At 43.6% G+C, this 13396-nt stretch overlaps 1 protein-coding gene across 1 annotated transcript in view; it reads right to left on the bottom strand.

Annotated features, from left to right (window-relative positions):
* LOC311247656 (frizzled-3-like) overlaps positions 1 to 11134 on the bottom strand; it is a gene marked incomplete at its 3' end in the record, with an annotated part of 113688 nt that extends 102554 nt beyond the window's left edge. The window contains 1 exon segment of the mRNA XM_084337915.1: positions 11012 to 11134. Within this exon segment, the coding sequence (XP_084194041.1) occupies positions 11012 to 11098 (87 nt within the window). The 5' untranslated portion in view covers positions 11099 to 11134.
* Positions 11135 to 13396: the final 2262 nt, after the last annotated feature.

Raw genomic sequence — 13396 nt, 5'->3', positions numbered from 1 at the left:
TCTCTTCTCTGTCTCTCCCTCTCTTCTCTCTCTCGCCCTCTCTTCTCTCTCTCCCTCTCTTCTCTCTCTCCCTCTCTTCTCTCTCTCGCCCTCTCTTCTCTGTCTCTCACCCTCTCTTCTCTCTCTCCCCCTCTCTTCTCTGTCTCTCACCCTCTCTTCTCTGTCTCCCCCCCTCTCTTCTCTCTCTCCCCCCTCTTGTCTCTCTCAGGGTTAATTGACTGTTGTGGCCGAGGAGGAAAGAATAGCCGCTCTGTGGGAATCAGAGTCTCCATTGTTGAGCTGTTGGACAGATTAGTGGCTGGTTAACACTGATGAGAGATGACAGCTGGCACCATGAGCCTTGCCTGTCAATCTCAAACATACGCACACACACACACACACACACTGACACATACACACATGCACACACACACTGACACATACACACGCACACACACACTGACATATAGCGGAAACGCTGCTATACGGTTAGCCTGTTCGCTTATCTTTCGAAAGAAGAAGGGTGAGAACACCATATTAGAGCTAGTCAGAACTGACAGGAGAGGTGTGCGTCTGTGGCATCATGCTTGCAAGAGACCGCATGCCTCTTCTATGGAACATCAGATGTACCGATATTATGTTTCTTCATATCATGCAGGAAATTATGTATATAGACCTTTTCTAACTTGACAACACACAGAAAACATTCTAAATGGGCCCCAGTTTATTTCCTGTTGTAATGTTTACTAATACAATAGCTGACTGGGGCCATGGCTGTTTCCCTAGCAACGGAATTCTTCTGAAAAGGTCTATACACACAGCAAGAATAGAGGCCTGTTGGAATGTTGTATAGTTCTCTGTCTTCCAACATGGCTGCCTGTAACATAGCAACCATTATTTTGTACATGGCAATAGAAGAGACAACAGTTGCTATGTGCAAAACAATGGTTATTATATATATTATTATTGATATATTAATTATTTTGGTCTCCAATTCAACTGGCCTGCAAAATAAATCAAACGCACATCCCTTTTGCCTGAACACTAGGGATGCACTGGTACTGGTATGGGATTTCATTCAGATACCAGACTAAAATAAGGTATTATTATATTATATTATATTATATTAAGGTATTATAGAAATGTGCAACATGCTAGAAATCAAACTGTATCAGCAGTTAATCTGTATAGGCAGTTCATCTGTATCAGCAGTTAATCTGTATAGGCTGTTCATCTATATAGACAATTAATCTGTATAGGCAGATGAGGGTCTGTATACCCTATAAGTTATAATACACACTGCACTAAAGTCCATGCAGGGTTTAGTGGTTAAGAGTCAGACATTTCTAACAGTTCTCAAGTTCTGCCACCGTTAGTTCTCCAGATGCTGGCAGCAGTCCATGGCAGGTTGTGGAGCCTGATGGCCGCTGACACGAAGGACTGGCCGAGGCAGTTAGTGGTGTGACAGGGGGGGGGGGGATAAGTCTGTGGCTGAATGTGCTCCTCATCTTGGCTAGCTCCCCATAGAAGAGGTGGGAGGGGTTCTCCAGGGTAGTGTCCAGCATCTTTCTCATCCTCCTCTCCGCCACCACCTCTAGTTTGACCAGTTCGACTCCCACTACTGGAGCTAGCCTTCCTTGTGTAGCCAGAGCTGTAGGCATACGGTATGGAGAACAGCAAGGATTGTACTGAGAAAGGACTCTACCGATCATTGGTAAGTAGGAAATGCGTCCAATCCAAAACGTACCCTTTAATGATCCATCATTAGCAATACATTTAAATCATCGCTGAACGTGAACGGCCCCAGTCCTTATTTTCTACATGGATGGCTGTATCTCAGCTGTCTTCACAAGCCTCCCCCATGACTAGAGGGCCTAGAGCGAGGTTCGGTTACTGAGGCTCATTCACTGGGTCAAATTGAGTTCAACAGCAGACGCTTCTGACACTGACACTGCATGTTTTAACATGATGTAAAATCTGCATCACTTTTCTTTTTTTGTATAATTTTCTATTTTATTTTTTACTTTATTTGAAGTGTACTACATGTTCCTCTTCGGATTTAATTGTTTTAATTACCATCAAGCCCATGGCACCTGTTCAAACATATTGACAACGGTGTGCGTTTGGATTTGCATATCTGAAAGAGAATACAAGTGAAGTGAAGTTACAAGATCCAACAGCACTAAGTGATTCCTCTCCCTCATCTAAGCCGCTGACACAGCATGTTTATACAAACCCCCACCAACGCAGCCACACTCAGTTTATACACATCCGTCTGGTTTTGACATGAGCAAATATTAACCGGGGGGGGGGGGGGGGGTTAAATTTAATATGCCAGCTGTGAAGCTACGGATAGAATTAATATGACAAGACTGTAGTCGATATCCTTTTTGCAATTTTCACATTATGATCTACCGATGTAGCCTACTGTGGCCAGAACATGCGCTAATCTATGTAATCCTGCTTGTCTATGGTAATTATGCAACAGTGAGCACACGTCACACACACACACACACACACACACACACGTTAATATTGTCAGCACTGGAGTCAGATGACAGGTTTTTCTAAATCCTATCCCCTACTGGTTCACCTACCCAGTCTGTTGCTTTGATCCTTCATGGTTCAGCCTAATATGGGGAATATTTCTGAGGATAGTGGTGTAGAGGTAATGTGAGGATAGTGGTGTAGAGGTAATGTGAGGATAGTGGTGTAGAGGTAATGTGAGGATAGTGATGTAGAGGTAATGTGAGGATAGTGGTGTAGAGGTAATGTGAGGATAGTGTGTAGAGGTAATGTGAGGATGGTGGTGTAGAGGTAATGTGAGGAAGTGATGTAGAGGTAATGTGAAGATAGTGGTGTAGAGGTAATGTGAGGATAGTGATGTAGAGGTAATGTGAGGATAGTGGTGTAGAGGTAATGTGAAGATAGTGGTGTAGAGTAATGTGAGGATAGTGGTGTAGAGGTAATGTGAGGATAGTGGTGTAGAGGTAATGTGAGGATAGTGGTGTAGAGGTAATGTGAGGATAGTGGTGTAGAGGTAATGTGAGGATAGTGGTGTAGAGGTAATGTGAGGATAGTGATGTAGAGGTAATGTGAGGATAGTGATGTAGAGGTAATGTGAAGATAGTGGTGTAGAGGTAATGTGAGGATAGTGGTGTAGAGGTAATGTGAGGATGGTGGTGTAGAGGTAATGTGAGGATAGTGGTGTAGAGGTAATGTGAGGATGGTGGTGTAGAGGTAATGTGAGGATAGTGGTGTAGAGGTAATGTGAGGATAGTGATGTAGAGGTAATGTGAAGATAGTGGTGTAGAGGTAATGTGAGGATAGTGAGTAGAGGTAATGTGAGGATAGTGGTGTACTGTAGAGGTAATGTGAGGATAGTGGTGTAGAGGTAATGTGAGGATAGTGGTGTAGAGGTAATGTGAGGATAGTGGTGTAGAGGTAATGTGAGGGATAGTGATGTAGAGGTAATGTGAAGATAGTGGTGTAGAGGTAATGTGAGGATAGTGATGTAGAGGTAATGTGAGGATAGTGTGTACTGTAGAGGTAATGTGAGGATAGTGGTGTAGAGGTAATGTGAGGATAGTGGTGTAGAGGTAATGTGAGGATAGTGGTGTAGAGGTAATGTGAGGATAGTGATGTAGAGGTAATGTGAGGATAGTGGTGTAGAGGTAATGTGAGGATAGTGGTGTAGAGGTAATGTGAGGATAGTGGTGTAGAGGTAATGTGAGGATAGTGGTGTAGAGGTATGTGAGGATAGTGGTGTAGAGGTAATGTGAAGATAGTGGTGTAGAGGTAATGTGAGGATAGTGGTGTAGAGGTAATGTGAGGATAGTGGTGTACTGTAGAGGTAATGTGAGGATAGTGGTGTAGAGGTAATGTGAGGATAGTGATGTAGAGGTAATTGTGAGGATAGTGGTGTAGAGGTAATGTGAGGATAGTGATGTAGAGGTAAGTGAGATAGGGTGTAGAGGTAATGTGAAGATAGTGGTGTAGAGTAATGTGAGGATAGTGATTGTAGAGGTAATGTGAAGATAGTGGTGTAGAGGTAATGTGAAGATAGTGGTGTAGAGGTAATGTGAGGATAGTGGTGTAGAGGTAATGTGAGGATAGTGGTGTAGAGGTAATGTGAGGATAGTGGTGTAGAGGTAATGTGAGGATAGTGGTGTAGAGGTAATGTGAGGATAGTGGTGTAGAGGTATGTGAGGATGGTGGTGTAGAGGTAATGTGAAGATAGTGGTGTAGAGGTAATGTGAAGATAGTGGTGTAGAGGTAATGTGAGGATGGTGGTGTAGAGGTAATGTGAGGATAGTGGTGTAGAGGTAATGTGAGGATAGTGATGTAGAGGTAATGTGAGGATAGTGATGTAGAGGTAATGTGAATAGTGGTGTAGAGGTAATGTGAATAGTGGTGTAGAGGTAATGTGAGGATAGTGGTGTAGAGGTAATGTGAATAGTGGTGTAGAGGTAATGTGAGGATAGTGATGTAGAGGTAATGTGAGGATAGTGATGTAGAGGTAATGTGAGGATAGTGGTGTAGAGGTAATGTGAGGATGGTGGTGTAGAGGTAATGTGAGGATAGTGGTGTAGAGGTAATGTGAGGATAGTGATGTAGAGGTAATGTGAGGATAGTGATGTAGAGGTAATGTGAATAGTGGTGTAGAGGTAATGTGAATAGTGGTGTAGAGGTAATGTGAGGATAGTGGTGTAGAGGTAATGTGAAGATAGTGGTGTAGAGGTAATGTGAGGATGGTGGTGTAGAGGTAATGTGAGGATAGTGGTGTAGAGGTAATGTGAGGATAGTGATGTAGAGGTAATGTGAGGATAGTGATGTAGAGGTAATGTGAATAGTGGTGTAGAGGTAATGTGAATAGTGGTGTAGAGGTAATGTGAGGATAGTGGTGTAGAGGTAATGTGAATAGTGGTGTAGAGGTAATGTGAGGATAGTGATGTAGAGGTAATGTGAGGATAGTGATGTAGAGGTAATGTGCATAGTGGTGTAGAGGTAATGTGAATAGTGGTGTAGAGGTAATGTGAGGATAGTGGTGTAGAGGTAATGTGAGGCTATAGGTGTAGAGGTAATGTGAAGATAGAGATATAGAGATAATGTGAGGATAACAACAACAAAAGTGTCCTGTATTTATATAAACCACTGTCTCTAACCCTTCCAGGTGTACAACCTCACATAAGAGATTAGCATATTTATTCTAATGATGATGTCACAAATGCTGCTGACTATTTTTTTTTATCCACTTTTTCTCCTCCTGTTTTTTCTGTGTTTTTCTCCCATCCCAATTTTTGGTCGTTATGCCAATTTCCCCCTCCCCTTCCTGGTCGTTGCGCGCATGTGCCCCCCACTGGTCGGTCTAGGGAGCCCTGAAGTCTATCAGATGCTTCCTCCGAGACATAGGAGACAGCCAGGAGCATCTTTTCACCTGCCAGCGCGGACTCTCATTGGTGAGGTGTAACGTGTGGGAGGTCACACTACCCTCACCATCTCCCTCCCTCGCTGTGCAGGCGCCCTGACCGACCTGTAGGAGTCGCTGTTTACAACGACCAGAATACCACCCCACCGGCTTCCCTCCCGCTGACTCTGCCAATTGAGCCAGTATGACGGCCGGCCAAGCCGGAGGCAAAGCTGACAGCCGGATTCGATACCGGTGTCTCTCGCGTTGGTGATGAGCGCTTAGTCCGCTGCGCCACCCAGCCACCCTAAATGCTGCTGACTATTGAAGGCTATTGAGTGGTAACATTCTAAGAGAGAATTCTAAAGAAACATTCCAGAAATGTAACAACTTAAAAAGGGCTAAAATCAATCTCTCTAGCACAAACCATGCCTTTTCGATCTACCAGTCAATGTCAAAGGGCCTCTGAGTTGATCACTGGACGAGATGGAAACCCCAGACAAAGTAATCTATCATTTCGTCAGTCATCCAATCACACTCATAATTGCTGGTTCAAATTTGAATCTCAGCGAATCCCTGTCCTCCTGTGTGGCTCTTTGGCCCGCCTTCTTTTTTCGTGGGCTTTCACTGGGTTCTCTGTTTTGCATTTGCATGCTTAATATTGTGTCACGAATATCCCTGGGACTCAGCCAGAGTGCGAACCCTCTTACAAGCACAAATTACCAGACTGTGAAACCATAATTAAGGATGGTACAGGTATAGGCTATAGAACGAGACGCCAAGAGATGAATAAGAGGATTTAATTTTTCGTAATTTTGTTCAACAGAGATATCGAACATGAAGGAGGTGATGGACGTTCCACTCGGGCACAAAGCACAGAGGAGGCTGTCCGTGCGCTCAGAGGAGAGGAAAGGTTGCCACCCGTCCTGTATAATAAACAAAATGTCATAAAATCCACACAGAGCGCCATTTGTTCTGTATTACTTGAGTGAGGAAAAACCGTATTAGACTGAGAATTTGTATTGTTTCCTTAATCTTGAAGGAAACTGGAGCATGTGCTACCATCATCAGGTCCAATAATACATTTTTATTGTTTCATATTACCACTGTGCATATGCTTGTCTTCCCAGATAGTAAGTAACGTACACATCATTATTAATATTAAAATATGGGTCAATTCTATGTTTGCATTAGTATAGTTATAGTATAGTATTAGCCAGGTAAAGTGGTGGGTGTTTATGTGTGTGTGTGTGTGTGTGTGTGTGTGTGTGTGTGTGTGTGTGTGTGTGTGTGTGTGTGTGTGTGTGTGTGTGTGTGTGTGTGTGTGTGTGTGTGTGTGTGTGTGTGTGTGTGCGTGCGTGCGTGCGTGCTGCGTGCGCGTGCGTGCGTGCGTGCGTGTGTGTGTGTGTGTGTGGGTGGGTGGAATGGTAACATGTAATGAGAAGATGTGGTAGTAGAAACATGAGAAGGATGGATCGTGTGTCATGGCTTGGTGCTCAGATAACCTCCTAACAACCTTTCCCTGTAAAAAAAAAAAATAAGTTTGACTGATGAAAAGAAGAATCTGCAATGCCAACAGACAGCGACTTCCAGGCAGAAGAGCCCCGCTTGGTGTTGCACTTTGTTGTTTTGGTCTGATGTGGGTTGGAGTTGAGTGTGAATAGACCTGTTCACCGACGACGTCATGACAAATATGCGTGCGCAGACGCGAAGCAGAAAGGAACGTAATCCTGGTCAGAACAACGGGGCAGACTACAATTTGCATTTGTTAGCCATGCTAGCGATCCAAACAATAAATCCATGCCAAAGCTAGACATGTAAAAGGTGAAAGACTCACACTCACAGCCATGCTGATTTGGCTAAATGAAATCCAGCCGTTTTCATTTGAAACTACTTTTAGTCAGGGGAGTGTCATGGTTTCTCCATAGAGCCCCATTGTACTTCTTTTGGCACAGCAGGCGCAGGTCAGAGGCGACTTAGTCACGTCACTCAGTTGGTATTGCTGATTGGCTCGAACACGGTATGTTTGTAAACAGCGAACAGGTCTATAGAAATCCAATCGAAATCGCGATTTAGATTGATGCAATTAACAAATCGCCACAAAAAAAATTGCATTTTTTTTTTAAATTTAATTCAGCACCCTGCGTCCATCGGGGATAGGGGATAGGGGAGGGGCTGCTACTGCTGGCTAAGAGAGGTCTGGAGAAATTCACACTATACACATGGTTCCAATATGTTACAGAATATAAATACCTTGGTATCTGGTGGATAGATGACAAATTCATTCAAATATAAAGACAACCTTGTCGACAAAATATAGTTTTTTTGTATAGAAATAGAGCTAACATTCCCATGCTGTGTAGGAAAAGGATTGATTTTCTTTCTGTTATAGATTACAGTGATGTGATTTATAGACATGCCTCTGCCTCTACTCTTAAGCCCTGGGTGGTGTTTATCATTCTGCTCTTAGGTGTATTACTGGTGATGTTTAAAGCACTCATCATTGGGCGGTCGGGTGGCGTAGCGGAGATTGCGCTCGTCACCAATGCAAGAGGCTGCGGTCTCGACTCCCGGAGTCAGCATTGCTTGGGGCTTGGGCTGATCACTATACTAACTCGTTTGGCTGGGTTAGGGGGAGGGCAAGTCATGGGTGGGAATATGGCGTTGTGGACAGCGACGCCTACAGGTCAGGTCTTGGCGCCTGCTCAGCGAAAGGCAGGAAGTGGTGAAGGCAGCGTGACCTCCCACGCGTTACACTTCACCAATGAGAGTCCTCGCTGCCAGGTGATGTGTCGGAGGAAGCATGCGGTAGACTTCAGGGTTCCCTTGTACCGATCAGTAGGGGAAACATGCGCACAACGACCAGGTTGGGGAGGGGGGGAATTGGCATAACGACTAAATTGGGATGGGGAGAAAAAGAGAAAAATCGGAGAAATAGAGGATTAAAAAAAAAAGAAAAAACACCCATCATTGCACCCTGTATGAAAAGGTTGGGTGGTCTTCTCTGTCTGAGAAACGTGATACACATATGCATTTGTTTATTTACAAGGCCCTTATCGAAGAATTGCCACCTTATATCACATCTATGCTAGATTGGTCACATGCACTCTATTTTCTTAGCTCCAATCACTTGGAACTCTCTACAAGATATGTAAAAGATTAAGAACTTGGTAAGCCTGGACATTTAAAATCCATGATTTTAAACCATTCTGTCTCTGTTTGTACCTGTTTTAATTGATTGTATCTTGTATCTTTTATTAACTGTTTTATATACTTGTTTTCTCAATTGATTGTTTTCTTTGATTGTTTTCGTAACAATTGATTTTCGAGGATAAATAAAGGCAATAATAAAACACAACCCCCCCCCCCCCCCCCCCCCCCCCACCAGTACGAGGCATGTGACCCCCAGTGCTACTGGTGACAGCTGCTGCTTGGTGTATCAAGACCTGACCAACCCTCCACTGGCATTTAGCCCACATAAACACACAGTCACACACACACATACACACACACACACACACACACACACACACACACAGAGACACAAACTGTCTCTGTGGCTAATACAGTGGTTAGACATTAACACTTTCAGTGCCACCAGGTGGCGCCAGAGTTAGCGCTTGAATGCCACCATCCACTTTAATGTTAACGTTAATATCGCCTAATCTATGTTTTAAATTATGGCTGTGTCTAATCTGCCCGTCGCTTATCAAAGAATCATTTTCCAGTCAGTGCTGTCAAGGCAGATTGGTTTTTTATCGCTTCATTTCCGTTTGAGAGCATTTTGAAAAGCACCCGTTTTGAGGTAAAAAACAGCCCATTCTGGGCCATTCTGTGATAATCGTCTTCTACTGGAATATTCCAGAACGTTGATATTTGTCGGCCTATTTATTAATCGTTTTCAAATAAACGCTAGATGATCAATATTATACGTACACGCACGCCCATTCGAGCCGCGCGCTGATAATAGCCGTGTTCATTTCCTCATGGATTTTACAGTGAAACCGATAGAGGACATTTCACAAAACAGCTTATATCTTCATCAAAATGAGTCTGATTATCCTAACACTGATAACATAGATTCCTTACCTGACATCAGATGGTATCCAACTGGTATATTCCAATTCCTGATCACCATTAGAAAAAATCGATAAGTGGCTTTCAACGTGACTATTATAAATCCGAGAAAACTTGTGAGTGGCAATCAAAGTGTTAATGTTTAAAGACACAATCAGTGTTCCAAATATAAACAAAAGGGTAGCCCCACCACTGCAATTCAAAACATAACATTGGTGACATGTTATCATTCCCAAATTGACTGACTCGAACCAACTAAATATAATTTGTTTTTGTTTTCTGGTTCTATGAAAGGTTTGTTTACATTGACACTGTTTGTAAACATTGGAGTAAAATAAGATATATATTTGATAATTTGGTCAAATAAACACTTCCCCAAAAATCCATCTTCCCCAGAGTCAGACGAGAAGATTGATATCAGTTTCATCTCTGTTTGTCCAGTAGCCCCAGAGATAAGCCCAGGTGCATGCTAGCCTAGCTTAGCACAAGGACTGGAAGCAGTAGGGAGCAGCTAGCCTAGCTTAGCACAATGATTGGAAGCAGTAGGGAGCAGCTAGCCTAGCTTAGCACAAGGACTGGAAGCAATAGGGAGCAGCTAGCCTAGTTTAGCACAAGGACTGGAAGCAGTAGGGAGCAGCTAGCCTAGCTTAGCACAAGGACTGGAAGCAGTAGGGAGCAGCTAGCCTAGCTCCATCGAAAGTGGAAGAAATACAATTTCCAACTTCATCTAACATCTAACTCTTTATTTCACAAGTTTATTGTTGTAATGTTCCTTTAAGGTCAGTTGAGAATGATACAAAACACTTATTTTACATCTACAACTGAAACCTTTATTAATGTATGTGAATATAGTCAAGTCATAGCTAGTCAAGATGAGAAGCATGTTCATTCACAGACTCAAAGCCCCACCCGACACTCAACTAATCGCCTCGGCCAGTCCTTCATACCAGCGGCCATCAGGCTCCACAACAGTGGGCAGGGACCACTGCCAGACCTCCAACTACAAGGAACTTCCATCACTGAGTGTGTCTGACTCCCACCTAAACGGACAATAACATATGAAGCATATCACTGCTACATAAATTATGCATACTGCTGCATAATGCATACTTACTTCACCAGAGCATATATTTAGCATTTTTAGAGTAGATTTTAGATTATATATATATTGTAACTATATTTATTGTAGGGCAAATATAATCAGAGAGGGCATACATACCCTCATCTTGCACCTTGACCTTTTTACACTGCCTACTTGCCCTTATGCGCGTGCCCAGAGTTAATTATATTGTAATATTGTTTACACCGCCTATTTTTTATTCAATTTTTACGAGTTTTACGACCTGTATCATGTCTTCTACTACCTGTACCTCCCCTCCCCGTCCCCCCTCCCCCATGCTGCTATGATGCCTGAATTCCCCCAAAGGGATCAATAAAGGAATATCTTATTTTATCTTAATATACCTCAAATCTATATGGTGAGGGGAAATAATCTGAGGTTGGGCCTTTAACCTCCACACACATTTTAATCCACTGGTCCCAGCCTACCTCCATGGCGAGCGCTGCAGACTGCTGGTCGTAGTGGTTGAGCAGGTTGGGCATGAAGGTGGTGTTGTAGGGCAGCTCCTGACACATCCTCAGAGCCAGGGGCTCGCAGCTGAACTCACTGTGGCTCTCCACCAGCTCGGCGTGGATGGACAGAGCCGGGGCCACGAGGCGGGAGAGAGAGAGCACGGAGAGGGGGAGGAGGACGGAGAGGAGTCTGCCGGAGACCATCGAGGTGTGTGAGGACCGGCCCCTCTCGTCTCCCCTTAGCCTCATCGTGATTCCCAACGTTTCTTGACGATGACGGAAAAAAGAAAACAATTACCTGACTCAAATGAATCACATATCAACGACCTCCAGAAGTATGGTTTCCTGCCGCAGACATTGATGTTGCGCTGGTTAATAGCTTATTGCTTTGACACTTTCCTGTTGGTTTAGTGGTGATAGTTGAGGAGGTGGCATACTGCTGAGAAGGAGGTATACTGTTGAGAAGGAGGTATACTGCTGAGGAGGAGTTGGTATACTGCTGAGGAGGTATGCTGCTGAGGAAGAGTTGGTATACTGCTGAGGAGGTATGCTGCTGAGGAAGAGTTGGTATACTGCTGAGGATGTGAAATACTGCTGACAGGGGAGTTTGATATACTATGACCCCCCACTATTCAATAATGTGTAGATGTAATTAGGTCAATAGGTAGGTATACTCTATGTATCCTGGTAGGTGTAGGTGTACTGCACATCACTGGCTGTATTATTATGCTGGCGGCATCCCAACTCATCCGATGTGCAGTAGGGTACAAGGTAGGAGGGAGAGAAGGGAACAGGCTCCTTGCATTCGTGCGTAATCCTCATTTCAGTATCCCATTGTCTTGTGCAGCATCCTTATGGTATCTTGAAATCCAAATTATGAATCCAAACTATTGTAGAGTCAATCCAAACAGCAGCGAAGATTCATTGTTAGTATGGTGAGAAACACGGCCTCTCTCCACAAACGCAGGAGAGTCCTCGTTGTGATGTCATCCCCCAGACTGAATAGCCTTCCCTGGGTTTACGGGATCACACAGTCAGCCTCTCTCTCTCCTCATCTTTGAGTCCTTAGTCAGCCTCTCTCTCTCCTCATGCGTTGAGTCCTTAGTCAGCCTCTCTCTCTCCTCATGAGTTGAGTCCTTAGTCAGCCTCTCTCTCTCCTCATGAGTTGAGTCCTCTCTCTCTCTCTCCTCATGTGTTGAGTCCTTACAGTCAGCCTCTCTCTCTCATGTCTATTTGTTTATCCCGCCTTCTTTGTTTCCACGTTTCCCCCGTATCATCTGTTGACTTCATAAAAGGTTCCTTCTCCTGGTGCAGAAGGCACTGGCCATCCTCTCCTGAGACAGCCATAGAAAAATAATGGTTTTATTCACAACAGATGCGAGACGTATGACAAAAATAAAATAATAATAATGAATGGATAATTGATGGGCTTATTTGTAGTTCAGAATGAGAGATGCAAGGCTGTGTGTCAATTAACCCACACCTGTAGATGCATGCACACAGAGAAATCCAAAGCAGGATCAACAAGATATCAATCTTTCAGTTATATGCATGAAATTATTCTGACATGATCAAAATGTTCATGAACTAATTAAAGACTAATAGCCTTGATCTGCTATTACTGTAATGCCATTACAAACCAAGAACATGGTACTACCATGGTAAAATAAAGGTACTGTATGTATCACCATGTAATAAATAAATAATAAATTATTATTATAAATAATACCATGGTAAAATAATATAGTATTTCCATCATCCTTTGGTCATTACCATCATAATAGCCTAGTGACTAAAAATGTAATTGCTACTTTTTGTGAGGGCAGTAGCACACATGCCCTTTTCACACTATTGTACTAGTCTATAACCTACTATGTTGTACAGCCTTTCCCTTGATATCAGCAGTTTTCAATTGCATCTAACGTTCCACCTGCACACGCATCTCTGGGCATGTTTGTGTGAGGTTGGCCAGGCAACTACATGCTACAGGCAACCTAGCAATTATTCACGTTCACTTTGAGTCAGCAGGCGTTTTGGTTGACAGGGATGTCAATGACAAACCAAAACCGCGTTAATTATTGAAATTCAATGCTCAACAATAAGGTACAAGTGCAAGCAATGGGACCCCCCCACCCCCTGCTATGCTCGCGTCCACCCAGCCAGGGCACAGTGTTCCCACACACGCACCTCTGCATGTCTTCGCTCTTTGCTCACTCAATGGAGGAGCACTTGGTTAGTTTACCAAAAACATTCATGTTGAGCTACCTGATGCACCAATTTAAAAATCCCAAACAAAAGCAATTACTATCCGGTTGAAAAGGAAAGATGAATCCCCCCCCCAAATGTAGCTGTATTTATATG

This window comes from Notolepis coatsorum (assembly GCF_963971535.1).
Source record: "Notolepis coatsorum genome assembly, chromosome: 2".
NCBI lineage: Eukaryota > Metazoa > Chordata > Actinopteri > Aulopiformes > Paralepididae > Notolepis > Notolepis coatsorum.
The sequence above is the reverse complement of the archived record's forward strand: the minus strand, read 5'-3'. Positions and strand labels throughout refer to the sequence as shown.